At 47.9% G+C, this 19,573-nt stretch overlaps 2 protein-coding genes across 2 annotated transcripts; both read left to right on the forward strand.

The window, feature by feature from the left end:
- Positions 1-461: 461 nt before the first annotated feature.
- LOC142907121 (uncharacterized) lies at positions 462-6,297 on the forward strand. Its single transcript, XM_076056248.1, has 2 exons — positions 462-834; positions 4,851-6,297. Exons 1-2 carry the CDS (start codon positions 476-478, stop codon positions 5,446-5,448), a joined length of 957 nt encoding a protein of 318 aa, XP_075912363.1. The 5' UTR covers positions 462-475; the 3' UTR covers positions 5,449-6,297.
- Positions 6,298-12,358: 6,061 nt separating this feature from the next.
- On the forward strand, positions 12,359-17,910 carry LOC142907184 (dual specificity tyrosine-phosphorylation-regulated kinase 2-like). Its single transcript, XM_076056437.1, has 4 exons — positions 12,359-12,412; positions 13,838-13,940; positions 17,040-17,194; positions 17,755-17,910. Exons 1-4 carry the CDS (start codon positions 12,359-12,361, stop codon positions 17,908-17,910), a joined length of 468 nt encoding a protein of 155 aa, XP_075912552.1.
- The last annotated feature ends 1,663 nt before the right edge of the window (positions 17,911-19,573 follow it).

Here is a 19,573-nt window from a genome sequence, read left to right on the forward strand (position 1 = left end):
TTTGGTGGGGCTGATGGTAAGGCCCCATCTCTTAGTGGCATGCTCCAGTCTCAGCAGCAGCGTCTCCAACTCCTCCTCTGAATGAGCAGCTATTACCAAATCAAATCAAGCAAATCAATCAAATCAAATAAGAACCACACCCACCAACACCCTCCCACCCCACCATCCCCACCCACATCTATCCATCCCCTCCCACATCTATCCACCCCCTCCCATCCACCTAACCACCACTCCCTCCCACCCCCTCCAGCCCCCAACAATTACCCCCCACCCACGCCCATAGAGACCAATACTCACAGAGACACATACGGATCCAAAAAGACCCATAGAGACACACATAGAACAAACGTATAATGAACGTTACCACGCGTCTGTCCTTCCCCCTCCTTGATCCCTACCCCCTGCACCCCCATTCCCCTTCCCGCGATCCCTCCCCCTCCCTGCATCTCTCAACAGATGGGATCCCAAGATCCGCATGACGCCCGAACAGGCGCTGCGTCACAGCTGGCTGCAGACCGCGGCCACGACCACCACAACTAGCGCCACCACCACCACCACCTCCGCCACCGCCACCAGCGCCACCACCAACACTGCCGCCACCACCGCCATCACCGCCAGCAGCGCCAACACCACCACCACCACCGCCACCAGCACCGCCACCACCACCACTGCCAGCGCCACCACCGCCAGTGCCATCGCTGCCAGCGCCACCACCACCACCAAGAGGATCGCCAGCGCCACCACCACCACCAGCGCCACAACCACCAGTGCCACAATGATCAACACCGCTACCACCACCACCGGCACTCCTGGCTCTGGAGCTGCCGACCCACAGTAAGCCTCTCTCCCTGCTGTGTGGCATGGAGATGTTGACTATCTCGCCTGGCATGCAGGGGTCGTGGGTTCGATCCCAACTCTGACAATGCATGCTGCTGTATATTTGGAATCCGTGTCTCTTGCTCTCTCTTTCCATGGTGGTTGCGTCGAATTTTCTCCACATTTAGAATCGACATCACGCGTTTAGAGTATTTGGCTGTCACTATGAATATCGAGATGATGATGATGATATAAGCCACTTCGTTGGGCTGCTATCACTTTTGATAGGCGGGTCGCTTCTGAAGAATATTTACATAGCTCAGTGGGGCATTACCTGGTGAAATAAAAAGCTTAGTTTTAGTACGGGTCTCTGTGGGTTGCTGCGAGTCTCTGTGAGTCCCTTAGTTCTGTATGATTCTCTGGATCTCTATAGGTCTCTATTAGTATGATGCTCTGGGAGTCGTTATCGGTCTCTATGAGTATGGGTCTCTGTGGGTCTGTATGGGTCTCTGTGGGTCTGTATGCGTATCTGTGAGTATGAGTCTCTGGGGGTCAGTATGGGGCTCTGTGGATCTGAATGAGTATCTGAGTATGGGTCTGTACAAGTCTCTGCGAGTCTACTGAAACGTGCTTTTCGAGGATTTGGCTGCCGCTAATGAATTCCCACCGGACGATGATGATATCAGCCACTTAACTGAGCTGATACCACCTGTGATAGGCAGGTAAATTCTCTGAAAAAGAGCGACATAGCTAAGTGGGGCCTTACCTGGTGAAATACAAAAAGTTTATTTTCAGTATGGGACTCTCTGGGTTGCTGTGGGTCTGTATTGTTCCATATGAGTCTCTGGATCTCTATAGGTCTCTGTGAGTATGAGTATCCGTGGGTATATATGGACTTCTGTGAGTACGGGTCTCTGTGGGTCTGTATGGATCTCTTTAAGTATGGGTTTCTATGGGTCTCAGAGTCTGTAGGAACATGCATTTAGAGGATTTGGCTGCTATGATGAATTCGCACGTGACAATGCTGATAATATCAGTCACTCGTTGAGCCGCTTTCACTTGTGATGGCCAGGTCGCTTCGCTGAAAGATAGCCACATAGGTCAGTGGGGCCTTACCTGGTAAAATAAACAAAAAAAATTTAGTTTTAGAGTCAGTCAGTCAGTTAGTCCACCCACGGGCAATGGCGGGTGGTGGGGGTGCGAATGGGACCTCTGGCTAAAACAATACAATTCTCACGACGTTTCGACTGCAACACAAGCAATCATCATCAGGTGTGAAAACCACAGCAAGAAAATTTGATATCAGTGTCGGTTTTTTAACGTTAGCACCACGGAGAGCAATTTGACAGTTTGTTCAGATGGACGAGTCTATCTATGTTCAGAAAAGAGGAGGGGGGAGACGAAAATAATGGATGCGGTCTGAAAGCCACCTTAAGCGTGATCAATCAATTAAGACCCGAAATGGTTTATCAAATCCTTCCAATGATTGCTAAGCCAGAATCCATCTTCTCAGTTGAAATGGTCTCTGTGTTTGTATATGTGGATAGACTCATGAACGAATCTCTCATGGTAGCCAGATGGCTTGCAAAGAACCTCTGTCTTGGAGAAGTCAATGTCATGTGAGCCTACTGAATTATAACATTGATCTGCCACGGCCGAGGTGTTGGTCCTATCGTGTTTCAGGTCTGCTTTGTGTTCACGAATGCGGTCCGAGACATGTAGTTTGGTTTCTCCAATGTAACTACTACCACAGAGGCAACTTAGTTTGTAGACGCCAGGGTACTGTATGTCCGGAATCACATCTTTTTACAGACGGAACCAGATCACGGATTTTATGTAATGTGTTGAATCGGACCTGGATCTTGTGTTTATTCAAGATTTTGGAGATCTTTTTTGTGATCCCCGCAATGTAGGGTAAAGTGATGGTTTTGAAAGGCTCCTCAAGAGGGTCCTTCTTCATGGTTGGAGTGATAGCTTTTGCAGTCACACCTAAACACATACCAGTTAATGATATCATTGCCCAAGTAGACGTGGCTCTCAAGGGCCTGGGTCACATCGCTGCAGACATAGCAATATCTGAAATCGCTGCAACCCTCACAAACGCTAAGATGCCAGCTAGCAACCTCAGTAAAGATGAGCGTTTTGAATTATATAAATTAAAAAAGAGGGATGACATTGTCATCCTCTCAGCCGACAAGGGCAATGCCACTGTCATCATGGATAAAATATAATATAACAACAAAATTCAAGAATTACTCAACGATGGCAGCTATACAAAAAATACAAAGAGATCCCACCAACAGCCTCATCATAAAACCAACAAAATCATTTCTGATTCAACCGCATTAATTGATCAAACCAAACAGTTCTCGTTGAAACCTTCTGCTGCCAGGCCACCAAGATTATACGGCTTACCAAAAATACGTAAAGTAGATATACCCCTTCGTCCCATCGTCTCTACTATCAACTCTCCCACCTACAAACTGGCTCGTTTTCTGTCTGAAATCCTGCGGCCTTTCACTGGAAAAACCACCTCTGCGGTATCAACAATCAAGGGTATTTCCCTGTCCCCAGACGACCTGCTTGTCAGTTTGGATGTAGTTTCCTTATTCACCAAAGTTCCTGTACCTGACACCATCGCAATCATTGAAGACTTGGTTCATCAAGGACTAAACACTGAGGTACCCCCCCTGGTGACACACTGCTTAACCAATACATACTTCACTTGGAATGGAACTTTCTACAAGCAAACGGAGGGCACCCCAATGGGCTCCCCCCTATCTCTGGTTGTAGCCAACATTTTCATGGAGAAATTTGAGACTGACGCCAACCAGACTACCACTCTGCGCCCAACCTTATGGAAGAGGTATGTGGATGACACTTTTGTCATCTGGCCACATGGCCGGCCTGCTCTAGAACTATTCTTCGAAAGATACCCATACGGATGCTTACCTGAAACCGGATTCCCACCACCATCCATCCTAGAAGAATTCCCTCATCAAGACTCTGCACCATAGAGCCCAATGCATATCCGACCAGGAACACATAGCCAGTGAACTCAAGCACGTACACCAAGCTCTTAAGGCTAATGGTTATTCCGACTACACAATCCGTAAAGCTATCACTCCAACCATGAAGAAGGACCCTCTTGAGGAGCCTTTCAAACCCATCACTTTACCCTACATTGCGGGGATCACAAAAAATATCTCCAAAATCTTGAATAAACACAAGATCCAGGTCCGATTCAACACATTACATAAAATCCGTGATCTGGTTCCGTCTGTAAAAAGATGTGATTCCGGACATACAGTACCCTGGCGTCTACAAACTAAGTTGCCTCTGTGATAGTAGTTACATTGGAGAAACCAAACGACATGTCTCGGACCGCATTCATGAACACAAAGCAGACCTGAAACACGGTAGGACCAACACCTCGGCCGTAGCAGATCCCTGTTATAATTCAGTAGGCTCACATGACATTGACTTCTCCAAGACAGAGGTTCTTTGCAAGCCATCTGGCTACCATGAGAGATTCGTTCATGAGGCTATCCACATATACAAACACAGAGACAATTTCAACCGAGAAGATGGATTCTGGCTTAGCAATCATTGGAAGGATTTGATAAACCATTTCGGGTCTTAATTGATTGATCACGCTTAAGGTGGCTTTCAGACCACATCCATTATTTTCGTCTCCCCCCTCCTCTTTTCCGAACATAGATGGACTCGTCCATCTGAACAAACTGTGAAATCGCTCTCCGTGGTACTAACGTTAAAAAAACGCCACTTTTTTCAAATTTTCTTGCTGTGGTTTTCACACCTGATGATGATTGCTTGTGTTGCAGTCGAAACGTCGTGAGAATTGTATTGTTTTATATTTTTATTCTTTTATTGTTTCCCTTCTACGTGACTTTACCGAAAGAACCAAGAATATGAATCCCTGCAGTCACGAAAGCTTTAAATCAAAATTTGGACCTCTGGCTGTAGTCGCGGTATGCTGGAGCACTGCTGTGGTGCTGCATCTCTCTTCACAGAGCGGAGCCGGAGCAGCCCCCATCATCATCATCAACATCCTCACCGCTCGCCCAGAACTCGGGAGATAGGACGGAGGATGTGGAGGAGGTGGTGAAGAAGGAGGTGGTGGCGACGGAGGTGGAGAAAAAGACAGGGGATGAGGAGAAGATGGAGACAGATAAGGAAGAGTCTGAGGACGAGAAGGATGATGAGGACAACGAAGATGATGACGAGAAGGAGAAGCATAACGACAAGGAGGATGACAAGGAGGACGAGGAGGACAATGACAAGAAGGATGACGACAAGGAGGAGGACAAGGGCAATGACAAGGAGGATGACAAGGAGGATGACAAGGAGGAGGACGATGACAAGGAGAAGGATGACAACAAGGAGGATGACGACAAGGAGGAGCACAAGAAGGATAACGACAAGGAGGAGGAGGGGGAGGACAAGTCACAGAAGGAGGACAACAAGGAGGACGAGAAGATGGAGGAGGTGCAGCAGGAGCAGGAGAAGAGGAAGCGAGGGGGCCTGGTGTGTGTGGGCAGGGCGCTCCGCTCATTCCGCTCGTTTCTCCGCCGCATGCTGCTGTGTGGTGGCCGGCCCACCACACAGTAGGGGGTGGCGGTGGTGGTGGAGTCGGTGCCAACCACCACCACTACCACAAGCAGCACCATGCACCCACCAGCCACCCCCGCATGATACCACACACATCCTACACACACAGATACACACCACACTCACTCACCACACTGACAACACTCACCACCATGGAACAGGCTGTGGCAGAAGACTGAAGAGCAGACACCAGAAATGGACTGGACACTGCACTCACCACACACACACACCACACGCACACACATTACACTCACCACACTCCCCACACACACACCACACGCACACACACTACAATCACCACACTCCCCACACACACACAACACGCACACACACTACACTCACCACACTCCCCACACACACACCACACGCACACACACTACACTCGCACACTACACTCACCACACTGACCACACGCAGCACACACACACACACTACATGCACGAACACCACACTCACCACACGTACACACACTCACCACACTCACACCACACATACACACACTACATTCACCACATGCACACCACACGGGACTAGCCTAGTAGCGCATCCAGGCATCGTTACCCCAGGCTCCCACCCATGCGAGTTTTCATCCGATGGCAGTCCTCAAGGGGATGACCTCGCCAGCGGTTTCCAGGACATGGAGGGGTGGGGGGAGGGGGGCAGCCGCCCCCCAGGGAGTGGAGACGAAGGGGGAGGCCTGGTGCAGACAATGGCCAGAGCCTGCCTGACCATGTGATGTGTTAAGAGTTAGGATCCATAAAAAGTTATAATGTATATATATATCATTGTTGTATGTCGTTGTTTATATCTCGCTTTATAAACCCTCGAGGACTCAATATAATGTTGCAATGTTTCGCGAGTAGAGCCTGGCTCGTGGGGATTCACGATGGTCGTGTGGATGGGGTTCCCAATAGCCGTTTCGGTGGGGTTTATAATGGCCGTGTTGGTGGGGTTCACTATTTCCATGTTGGTGGGGCTCACAGTGGCCGTGTGGATTGGGTTCACAATGGCCGTGTGGGTGGGGTTACAATGGCGGTGTTGGTTGGGTTCACAATGGCTGTGTGGGTGGAGATCACAATGGCTGTGTGGGTGGGGGCTCACATTGGCCGTGTGGGTGGAGCTCACAATGGCCGTGTGGGTAGGGTTTATAATGGCCGTGTTGGTGGGGTTCACTATTTCCATGTTGGTGGGGCTCACAGTGGCCATGTGGATGGGGCTCACAGTGGCCATGTGGATGGGGTTCACAATGACCGTGTGGATGGGGCTCATAATAGCTGTGTGGGTGGGGTTTACAATGGCCGTGTTGGTCGGGTTCACAATGGCCATGTGGATGGGGCTCACAGTGGCCGCGTGGGTGCGGCTCACAATGGCCGTGTTGGTGGGGTTCATAATGGCTGTGTCGGTGGGGTTCATAATGGAGAGTGGGTTGGTGGGAGGATGGATGGTAAAGTGTGTGGGTTGGTGTGTGGGTGGGTGTGTTATTAAGTTAGTGAGTAGCTAAGTGAGTGGGCAGGTATCATGATGAATGAATGGGCAAGGGAGTGAATGGGTTGGTGGGAAAGTGAGTTGGTGGATGAGTGAGTGTGGGTGAATGAGCAGCTGTGACGCGAGTCAGACAGGGAAGAGTGGTGGCATTAACATCGTGACTAACACCACCACCATGATCACCATCATCACCATTGACTTACCAGACAGAGACCCACAGACTCATCACACAGAGACCCATAGACACCTCACAGAGATACATAGACTCGACACACAGATACACGTAGATTCACACATAGAGACCCACAGACTCACCACAAAGGCCCATAGACTCACCAAAACGAGACTCATAGACTCATGACATAGATCTATAGACTCATCAGATACCCATAGAGACCCATAGACTCACCACACAGGGACAAAGACACGTAAACTTATACATAGAGGCCCATAGGCTCATTACACAGAGACCCATAGACTCCTCAAAAAGAGATCCATATATTCACGACAAAGGACCCATAAACTCACCATACAGTGAGCCATAGACGCACCACAGAGTCCCATACACTCAGAGACCCGTAAATAGAAATACATAGACTCACCAAACAGAGATGCCTAGACTTTCCACACAGAGACCCATAAACTCATCCATAGAGACCCACTGACTCACCACGCAGAGACCCATACGCTCATCACTGACCCATAAACAGGTCCCTGCAGGGTGGGCTGGTAGGACAAGTCTCTGCGCTGTCTATTGCTGATTTTACACCCAACAGCACGAGATTTCACTTCGTTAAAGTATTGAAAGGGGACGGACGGACGGACACATTAATCTATTGCAGGCTGGTACACTCAGTTTACAACTTCGTTCCTACCAGAAATAGTCCCATAGACTCACCACACAGAGACCCGCAGACACACCACACAGAGACACCGAGACCCATAGACTCACACACAGAGACCCATAGACTCACCACGTAAATACACATAGCCTCCTCACACAGAGATGCGTCGACTCATCACACATACCCTTAGACGCAACAAACAGATACTCATATACTCACACATAGAGACCCACAAACTAACACATAGAGACTCACAGACTCACCACACAGAGACTGATAGAGTCACCACACAGAGACCCATAGACTCAGACATAGAGTCCCACTGACTCACCACACAGAGACCCATACACTCATCAGATATTCTAGATTTAAAGCTTTCGTGACTGCTAGGATCCATACTCTTTGGTTCTATTGGGTAAAGTCACGTAGGTGAAAATAAAATACCAAAAAATCACGACGTTTCGGCCACAACACAAGCGGCCTTCATCAGGTGAAGGGACGAGACTGTCTGGAGGACAGCGCTGGAGTAAGAAAAGCCACGCTTAGATCACGACCTTTAAGCTGTGTGAGAAGAAAACAAAGCGCCTTGACAAAGGAATTAGCATATAATTTAGCATTGAAATGGCTCATTGAAATAGCTAAGTTAAAGTATACACATCCGCAGAGGCACCCCTTCACAAAGGAATTAGCATAGAATTTAGCATTGATATAGCTGAGTGATTAGCTTGTAACTGGTCACAGAAATAGCTATGTTAAAGTCAGAGCATATACATTCACCGAAGCACCTAGTACAAATCAAACAGGAGAATTTAGCGAAACACAACCACGCTCATACCGCGGACCTTTAAACTGTGTGCGATCAAACACGGTGTCCTGACAAAGAAATTGGCATAAAAATTAGCATTTGATTGGCCGATTTTAGAAAAGAGGTGGTGTACGTGCCGGTGGACTTGCAGTTTGGCGCGGGGGGGGGGGGAGTTTACCTATTGATGGTGTGAAAAGGGAATTTATAAGAGCTGCGAAAGTTTGGGGTACCACTACTTGAAAAAATATATACTGTACCATTGAAATTAGTTTAATGTTTAGTTCGATTTAGAACATCTTTTCAATGGTTGCTTAATTTGAAACCATCTTCTCGGTTGAAATTGTGTCTGTGTTTGTAGATCTGAATTGCCTCGTGAACAAATCTCTCTAGGTATGAGCGTGGTTGTGTTTCGCTAAATTCTCCTGTTTGATTTGTACTAGGTGCCTCGGTGAATGTGTATGCTCTGACTTTAACATAGCTATTTCTGTGACCAGTTACAAGCTAATCACTCAGCTATTTCAATGCTAAATTCTATGCTAATTCCTTTGTCAAGGGGTGCCTTTGCGGAAGTGTATACTTTAACTTAGCTATTTAAATGCTAAATTATATGCTAATTCCTTTGTCAAGGCGCTTTGTTTTCTTCTCACACAGCTTAAAGGTCGTGATCTAAGCGTGGCTTTTTCTCACTCCAGCGCTGCCCTCCAGACAGTCTCGTCCCTTCATCTGATGAAGGCCGCTTGTGTTGTGGCTGAAACGTCGTGATTTTTTGGTATTTTATTTTCACCTACGTGACTTTACCCAATAGAACCAAAGAGTATACTCATCAGATACCCATGAATGGAGACCCATATACTCACACATAGGGACCCACAGACTCACCAAACAGAGACCCAGACTCACAAAGAGACCCATAGTCTCACCACACAGAGACTCACCACAAAGAGATCCATAGACTCAACACCTAAAGACCCATAGACGCACCACACAGAGACGTATACACTGCCCAGAGAACCGAGACCCATAGACTCACACAGAGACCCGCAGACTCACCACACAGAGATCCAGACTCACCAGACAGAGACTCATAGACTCACCACGCAGAGACCCATAGGCTTACGACAAAGAGACCGACAGACTTATCACACAAAAATCCAGAGACTCATCAGAGACCCATAAATAGAGAGCCAGAGAAAACCACAGACTCACCACACAGGGATACAGAGACCCATAGACACACCACAGAGACCAACATACACACCACACATGAACAGAGACCCACAGAATCACCACACAAAGACCCATAGTCTTTGGTTCTATTCAGTAAAGTCACTTTGGTAAAAAATAAAACAACAAAAATCACGACGTTTCGGCCACAACCCAAGTGGCCTTCTTCAACGTGAAGGAACAGAACTGTCGGGACGACAGCACTTCAATGACCGCTGCTAAGATTCGCAGCGTCTTTTAAGCTCGGTGGGAGGAGCACGGCGCCTTGACAAAGGAGTTTACATATAAAAAATAGCTGTGTTAAAGTGTTGAAGCAGCAGGGTGTTAAAGTCATAAAATTAGCTGGGGGATTAGCATGTTTTTGTGTAGAGGGTGCGGAGGATGGGTCACTGTGTGTGTGCAATAGAAACGGAAAAAATTAAAGATCGGCAAGAATGTGCTGTCAGGGGAGAGTAGGAAAAAGGGGTTTAATAGAAAGTTCGGAAGGAATATGCTTGGTATACCATTACTTGAAATTGCTGTTAGAAATTAGTTGACGTTTGGTATGATTTAAAACGTCTTTCCAATGGTTGCTTAATTTGAAACCATCCTCTCGGTTGAAGTTATGTCTGTGTTTGTATATCTGAATGGCTTTGTGGACAAATCTCTGGTGATAACGTGTAGGTTTACAGAGAACCTTGGTTATGTGTGTGGGTGTGTGAGTGGGTGGGTGGTTGTGTGGGTGAGTGAGACCCATGCAAACACACAGAGCCAGATTCACCATACAGAGACCCGTAGACTTACCACACAAAAACCCATCGACTCACCACAGAGAGACCCACATACTCAGCATACAGAGATCCGTAGACTCACAACATAAGAGACCCAGAGACTCACAACACCGAGACCCACAGAATGACCACACAGAGACCCATAGACTCAACACACAGAGACCCATAGACTCAACACACAGATACACGTAGAATCACCACACAGAGACCCATAGACTCACGGCACGGAAAACCATAGAATCAACACATAGACACCCATCGACTATCCACACAGATTCCCAGACTCATCACAAAGAGACCCATAGACACCTCACACAGAGATACATAGACTCAACACACAGAGCCCCATGGACTCAACACACAGAGACCCATAGACTCAACACACAGATACACGTAGATTCACACATAGATAGCCACAGACTCACCACAAGAGACCCATAGACGCATCTTCAGGCGGCATGGGTCACAGGGCTATACCTAATAAATGAAACTTGAAACGAGTCGATCTAGAGGAGGCCCAGCCAGCGAACCAGCTCAGATTTTCCCGCCGCCTCCACTCGCCCAGGGCGGAAGCGGAAGTAGCCGCGGGGGGTGGTGGTGGGGGAAGCCAGGGGGGGGCACAGGGCGTGCGAAAAGGGGCGTGGTCACGAGCGTTAGCGACACTTGGGGCGTGGCTAGAAGGGGCGTGGCTACGACGCGCGATCTTCAACGTCACCGGTGACATCACAGCACCACGTGATTACTCAGAGTTCGAGACAGGCGTAGGAGGCAGCTGCTTCTGTTTCTTCGTCATCGTCGAGAAGCTTATGCTGAAGCAATCCGAGCAAAACTTTTGAAGAGGTGTGTGGGTCCGTGTTGTGAGTTCGTGGGGAGGGTGTGGGTCCGTGTTGTGAGTTCGTGGGGAGGGTGTGGGTCCGTGTTGTGAGTTCGTGGGGAGGGTGTGGGTCCGTGTTGTGGGTTCATGGTGAGTGTGCGTGTCCGTGTTGTGGGTTCATGGTGAGTGTGTGGGTCCGTGTTGTAAGTTCGTGGTGAGTGTGTGGGTCCGTGTTGTGAGTTCGTGGGGAGGGTGTGGGTCCGTGTTGTGGGTTCATGGTGAGTGTGTGGGTCTGTGTTGTGGGTTCATGGTGAGTGTGTGGGTCCGTGTTGTGAGTTCGTGGTGAGTGTGTGGGTCCGTGTTGTGAGTTCGTGGGGAGGGTGTGGGTTCGTGTTGTGGGTTCATGGTGCGGGTATGGGTCTGTGTTGTGGGTTCTTGGTGAGTGTGGGTCCTTCTTGTGGGTTCTTGGTGAGTGTGTGGGTCCTTGTTGTGGGTTCGTGATGAGTGTGAGGGTCCATGTTGTGGGTTTGTGGGGATGGTATGGGTGCATGTTGTGGGTCCGGGGTGAAGGTGTGGGTCCATGTTGTGGGTTCGTGGTGAGTGTGTGGGACCGTTTTATGGCTTCTTGATGATCAAATGGATCCGTGTTGTGGGTTTTTGGGGAGGATGTGGGTCCGTGTTATGGGCATGGTGAGTGTTTGGGTCCATGTTGTGGCTCCAGGGTGAGGATGTGGGTTCGTGCTTGGGATGTGAGTCCGGGTTGATCATGCGAGTAAGTGTTGATGATGTGAGTCCCTCTTGATTCTGTGAGTCTGTGTAGTGATGCGAATCCACGTCCTTGTGACATGGGTAATGGTGTCGTCGCGCTCTCCCTGACTGCTCCACGTGCCACTCTCCTACACTCCCGTCCACTCCACCCATCGCTTATCCACGCAGAGACCCTTGGGAGCAGCGCGCGAGAGTCGCCATGAGCTCTACGCAGCAAAACGACGACGGCGCTCTCACAATCAACACCATGAAGGTACGCATGGAGCCCTCCACTCGTGTGGTGAAGTATGCGATCTCCACTCTGCGTGTGCCTAACTGTCTACATTGGTGTGCATTTGCACGCACGCCAGAGTGTTTGTATCTCCGTATGGAGCGGTATTGTAGTGGTTAGTGCGCTGTGCTATGATCCCGGCAGAGAAACGAGTTTGATTCGCGCTCACGGCCAATACCATTGACGATTATTTGAACCGGTCCTGGGCCTCCCTTAGATAAACTCAGCCTCAAATGAGTACCTGGTGTGGTGTATAAACATCACCACTGGGGAGACAAAGGCGGCTGGGCGTAGTGCTGGCCAACCACCCCCTCGTGTGCCGTGCCGACCTTCATAGGTGCACGCTAACAGCACTTGCCCCAAGTCTGTAAAGGCTATACGGGGGAATTTTTTTCGTATGTGTGGTCAAAGGATGGCTCCCTATTGGTCAACCATGTTACATATGATCTGGTAATTGTTGCTCACTCAGAGGAGTTAGAGGCACTGCTGCTGAACCTGGATCGTGCCATTCAATGGTGGGGCCTTTCCATCAGCCCCACTAAAACTTAGCACCTGCCTGGGTATTTTCTGACATAAGACACTCCACCCCCACAACTCCCAATTGATGATGGGGCAATTGTGGAGAGATTGGAGAGTTTTCCATACCTGGGCAGTGTGCTCATGACCGGCTCCAGTTTGACAGCAGGGGTCTCACTCCGAATCAGCCGAGCAGCATTATCTTTTCATCAGCTGGATAAGGCTGTGTGGAAGCTAACTGGTCTGTCGCTCCACACAAAGCTTTGGGTCTTCTCGGCCACAGTCATGCCCTCCCTTATCTATGCTTGCAAAACGTGGACCCCTTTAATGGAACATCAACAGTTAGATACATTTAGGCTGGGCAGCCGACAACCCATCCTGGATTAAAAAAGGGTTTAACCAGGTTGGATTGTGCGATGAGCTCGCAAATACTTGAAAAGTTTGGACAAAGTCCCATCGGTGAGCTCCACCGGCAATCAAGGCTGTGTAGGCTGGGTCATGTAGACTGCATGCCCAGTCATCGCATGCCTAAACAGCTTTTCCTCAGCCAGATAGAGGGGCCTAAATGGGCGCGGCATGGGCTGTAGAAGATATCGAGTGATGTGTTTATGTATATGTGTATGTAGGTGTCTATGTATGTGTAAAGAGTAGACCAGTCCGGGATCGGGTGAGCACAATGTTCCTTATTTCGCATTCTCTTAACTCCTTTCCCGCTGAGAAAGCGGCCCGATCCCCCGCCTCTTCCGCTGACGTCACCCCTTTCCGGGGAGTCTCCTCCCTCTATTGCCCCAACTGCTCTCCCCTTTGTCCTTCATGACGTCACCCTCTCGTGGGGACTTCCTCTAATTCAAGTATATCTTCATATGTGTGTCTATGTGCGTGTGTATGTAGACGACCCCAGCTGGAGAGGCAGTGAGCCATGCCATGTCTGGCACCACGTGGAGCGCGCTGTCCTTGGCTGGCACGGCCTCCATCCGCAGCCAATCGCCCCAAGGTGAGAACAGCGGCAATCATAAAACTGGCTTGTGTTTGTTGTTGTGTTTAGTTTGTTGCCCCCCCGCCCCTTCCCCGCACCTTTTGATTAGTGCAGTTCACTATGTACGCTGAAAAATAAGTTCAACATACATACACTACACTGCTACACACTACACTAATATACACTACACCACTATGGTAAGTTGATAACTTATCTCATTATAATTGCTTCATGTTTAGTTTGTTTGTCCTTCGTCCACACCTTCGATTAGCGTGGTTGGCTATGTACAGTGAGGGAAAAAAGTATTTGATCCCCTGCTGATTTTGTACGTTTGCCCACTGACAAAGAAATGATCAGTCTATAATTTTAATGGTAGGTTTATTTGAACAGTGAGAGACAGAATAACAAGAACAAAATCCAGAAAAACGCATGTCAAAAATGTTATAAATAGATTTGCATTTCAATGAGGGAAATAAGTATTTCACCCCTCTGCAAAACATGACTTAGTACTTGGTTGGCAAAAACCCTTGTTGGCAATCACAGAGGTCAGACGTTTCTTGTAGTTGGCCACCAGGTTTGCACACATCTCCGGAGGGATTTTGTCCCACTCCTCTTTGCAGATCTTCTCCAAGTCATTAAGGTTTCGAGGCTGACGTTTGGGAACTCGAACCTTCAGCTCCCTCCACAGATTTGCTATGGGAATAAGGTCTGGAGACTGGCTAGGCCACTCCAGGACCTTAATGTGCTTCTTCTTGAGCCACTCCTTTGTTGCCTTGGCCGTGTGTTTTGGGTCATTGTCATGCTGGAATACCGATCCACGACCCATTTTCAATGCCCTGGCTGAGGGAAGGAGGTTCTCACCCAAGATTTGACGGTACATGGCCCCGTCCATCGTCCCTTTGATGCGGTGAAGTTATCCTGTCCCCTTAGCAGAAAAACACCCCCAAAGCATAATGTTTCCCCCTCCATGTTTGACGGTGGGGATGATGTTCTTGGGGTCATAGGCAGCATTCCTCCTCCTCCAAACACGGCGAGTTGAGTTGATGCCAAAGAGCTCCATTTTGGTCTCATCTGACCACAACACTTTCACCCAGTTGTCCTCTGAATCATTCAGATGTTCATTGGCAAACTTCAGACGGGCATGTATATGTGCTTTCTTGAGCAGGGGGGACCTTGCGGGCGCTGCAAGATTTCAGTCCTTCACGGCGTAGTGTGTTACCAATTGTTTTCTTGGTGACTATGGTCCCAGCTGCCTTGAGATCATTGACAAGATCCTCCCGTTGTGAGGAGCGCCGCAGGTGCCCCTGAACAACCCCTAGTATTATAAATTACTATACACTACATCGCTATATTACATTGAGATCGTATTTCTTAGGAACTGCTTTTTGGCGTGTTGAATTTTGTGCCCTTCCTCCCGCACCTCTGATTTGCACAGTTGGCTTTGTATAGCACAAAAGTGTTCAACATAGTACAAACACACACTCACAGACACCCAGACAAATAGAGACCCACAGGGATTCACAGAGACACTGATAGATTAGCACGGTTGGCTATGTACAGTGCCAAAGAAGTTCAACTTATACACAACCACAGAGAATCTCAGACACCCAGAGACCCATAGAAACCCACAGAGACACTAGCAGCTTAGCACGGTTGGCTACTGATGGTGCCAAAGAAGTTCAACACACACATACATACACGTATGGGTAAGGACCAAAGTTACAGATCACGGCTTGCAGATGCGGTTGCTGTGTCCAAGCAATCAATATTCTGCTTCGTGATACAACGATAACAGTCCGAGGCCACAAACAAGACAACAACACCACACAGCAGTCCCCCCAATTCAATTGCACATGAACCTTGAACGAGCAGAACGGACCAGAGTTTTAGTTGTTCCGTTTGACACGGGGTAGTTGGGCTGTCGCGACCAATATTATTCATGAGGTTTTTGTTGTGTTAGATCGTGTAAGTATCACTCTTGGGTCGTTAAACCCACCACCACCACGCATCACACAACCAGCTCGTGAAAGTTTGTTACGTAAACACAAACGTGGTCAATTAGTTACTTGTTCAGCACTAACTGGTGTGTTGGAGACTGAATAACTGGTGTGTTAATAGATATCCGTTGTAATCTAAATGAATACATTAACCATAAGTCAATTTGCCTGTTCGAATCGAGAGTCTTAAGTTCAACTGCTGCGCAATGGATGGTGGTGATTGCATCTACATCTGCAGAACATGAAGAACCACTGGCATCTACATCTACAGAACATGAAGAACCAGTGGCATCTGCATCTGCAGAACATCAATAACAAGTGCCATCTACATCTGCAGAATATGAATAACCAGTAACATCTACATCTACAGAACATGAAGAACCAGAGGCATCTACATCTGGAGAACATAAAGAACCAGTGGCATCTACATCTGCAGTAAATGAAGAACCAGTGGCATCTGCATCTGCAGTGCATGAAGAACCACTTGAACACGTAGACTTTCGAGACCAATATCATCCATTATAGAGGTTTTTGGGTTAGATCGCGTAAATATATAAATTTGTCGTTAAAACCCACCACCACCCAAAAACAGCCAACTAGTAAGGGTTGCCACGTAAACAGAACATGGCAATTCGTCACTAGTACAGCACTAACTAGTTGTAATCACTGGCGAAACGTTGTACTCAGTTTGTAATTGTTGTGGCTCGGCTCTCCAAAACGCCGGTGTGCTGTACTAGTGACGAATTGGCATGTTCTGTTTACGTGACAACCCTAAGTAGTTGGCTGTGTCGGGTGGTGGAGGGTTTTAACGACACATTTATATATTTAAGCGATCTAACCTAAAAACTTATTATGCATGAAGAACCAGTTGCATCTACATCTGCAGAGCATGAAGAACCAGTTGCTTCTACATTTGCAGGAGATTATACAACTTGTAAAGCCATTCCCCATGTTTAGTGTACACACCATACAACATGTTTGGAATCGACAGGAGTAAAGTAGGACTTACAGACAAATCGACTTACGACCAGACCTCTGGAACCTAACTCCTTCATAAGTAGAGGAGTCCCTGTATCATGTTGTCTGTTTGTTGTTGTTTATTCATTCTCACGTCTGGCAGCAATCCTGAACCTATTCGGGCCTCATCTGAGCCGGCGCGAGCGTAAGGAGCTTGCCGCCATGCGGGAGGTTTGGTACTTCTCCCTGGATAGCGGCGACAGACCCGGGGGATTTTCCAATGGCGGTTACGACAACGATGAGGAACACTACGTGCCGGTGAGGCCTTCGCTCGTACACAAAGGGGATTACTACCGCTAATGCTGCTGCTGCATATATCTATCATCTATAGCTGGGGACATGATGATGATCATGACAAGAAGACCAGAAGACGCCTTTTGGCGTCTTCTGGTCCAACACCAATGGAGACTAGGCTCTAAGAAAAGCTGTCTCGGGTGTGGACCAATCAAATTCAAGGACAGTGCATATTATTATCAGAGTTGTCTTTTTTGTTTGCATTTTGACTGCTTGTGTTGTGGTTATTGCAAACATGATGCCTTGAATAAAGGTGTCAATTTTTGTGCCAGTAAAAAGGGTAAAACCTATTCCTATTACAGATCACGTTTGCAGATGCGGGGTTGCTGTACCCAGCACTGCTTCTGTTAATAGATTACGTGTAAGTGACTTATCCCATGCGTGACAGCTCTGTCCAAGCGAGCCCTGGATCAACGGTGTGGGGGGGATGTTTGTTGACGATGGAGCTGGTGCTGATGTCCACATGATCTCCATGTGACCTCCGCATGACCTTTGCGTGTGACCTCCCTCCGTGACCGCTGCAGGTCCAGCACGAGCACCTCAACTTCCGCTATCAGGTGCTAAATATGATCGGAGAGGGAGGTCAGGGCCTGGTGGTAAAGTGCCTCGACCACAAGACCAACAACCTGGTGGCCGTCAAGATACTGGCGTCGCCTTCCAAGTACGTGAGACTCCTATAGAACCATAGACATCCACAAAGACCTATAGAGATCCAGAGACTCATATTGAACCACAAACTCGCAGAGACCTACGGAGATCCAGAGATTCATATAGAACCATACAGAGCCAGAGACCTTTTGAGATCGAGAGACTCGTAGAGAACCATAGGGACCCACAGAAACCCACAGCAACCCACACTAAAACTAAATATATATTTTTTATTTTACCAGGTAAGGCCCCACTGAGCTTTGTAGTTCTTTTTCAGAAGCGACCTGGTGATCATCAAAAATGATAGCCCAACAAAGTGCCTGATATCACCATCATCATCATCACATGGAAATATATAGCAGTAGCAGCAGCAACCAAATTACTCTGAAGTTGATTCTAAATGTGGAGGGAAAAACTGGAGGACCCGGAGAAAAATCCACGTGACGACCACGGGGAGAGAGACATTTAGAATCGACGTCACGCATTTAGAGTGTTTGGCTGACACTATAAATGTCCACGTAATGATAAGCCACTTCGTTGCGCTATCATTTATGATGGCCAGATCGCTTCTGAAAAAGGGCTACACAGAGTAGTGGGCCTTACCTGGTAAAATAAAAAAGGTGTTGAATAGTTTATAATTTAAAATCTTTTTGCAGTTTATAGTTTATATAGCTGATACAATAGTTTGTAATTTAAGCAGTTCATAGATTCTCCCAAATTGTCATGCCCAACCAACCAGCACCTAATTCTAGATTTAAAGCTTTCGTGACTGCAAGGATCCATACTCTTTGGTTCTATTCGGTAAAGTCACGTAGGTAAAAAAAATAAAACAACAAAAATCACGACGTTTCGGGCACAACACAAGTGGCCTTCATCAGGTGAAGGGATCAGGCTGTCTCGAGGACAGCGCTGGAGTGAAACACAGCCACGCTCAGACCGCGGACCTTTAAGCTGTGTGCGAGCAAACAAGGTGTCCTGACAAAGAAATTAGCATAACAAATAGCATTTGATTGGCCGATTTTAGAAAAGAGGTGGTGTACGTGCCGGTGGACTTCTTCTGCCGTGGCTGGTCACTGTTACAACGCTGTGGGTGATCACGATATAAGTTTATCCGATACCAAGGTTCTTTGCAAACCCACGGGTTTTTATCAGAGATTTGTTCACGAGGCAATTCAGATCTACAAACGCAGACACAATTTCAACCGAGAAGATGGTTTCAAATTAAGCAACTATTGGAAAGATGTTCTAAATCGAACTGAACATTAAACTAATTTCAATGGTACAGTATATTTTTCAAGTAGTGCTACCCCAAACTTTCGATGCTCTTATAAATTCCCTTTTCACACCATCAATAGGTAAACTCCCCCCCGCCCCCGCGCCAAACGGCAAGTCAACCGGCACGTACACCACCTCTTTTCTAAAATTGGCCAATCAAATGCTATTTTTATGCTAATTTCTTTGTCAGGACACCTTGCTTGCTCGCACACAGCTTAAAGGTCCGCGGTCTGAGCGTGGCTGTGTTTCACAACCAGCACCCGCCATGGCCCCCCTCATTTACATTTAGTTTTCCTCCATGACCAATCAGATTTGAACGGATCTCCACCTTCAAATCCGATTGGGAGCCCTAACGTCAGCCTACCTCAGCCTACGCCAGTCTATGCTGCTCCCCCTGGAGTAGCTCCTGGCCAATCTATG

Source organism: Petromyzon marinus, chromosome 75 (genome assembly GCF_048934315.1).
Source record: "Petromyzon marinus isolate PM22_M1 ecotype Great Lakes invasive population chromosome 75, UKy_Petmar_22M1.pri1.0, whole genome shotgun sequence".
Taxonomy (NCBI): Eukaryota; Metazoa; Chordata; class Hyperoartia; order Petromyzontiformes; family Petromyzontidae; genus Petromyzon; species Petromyzon marinus.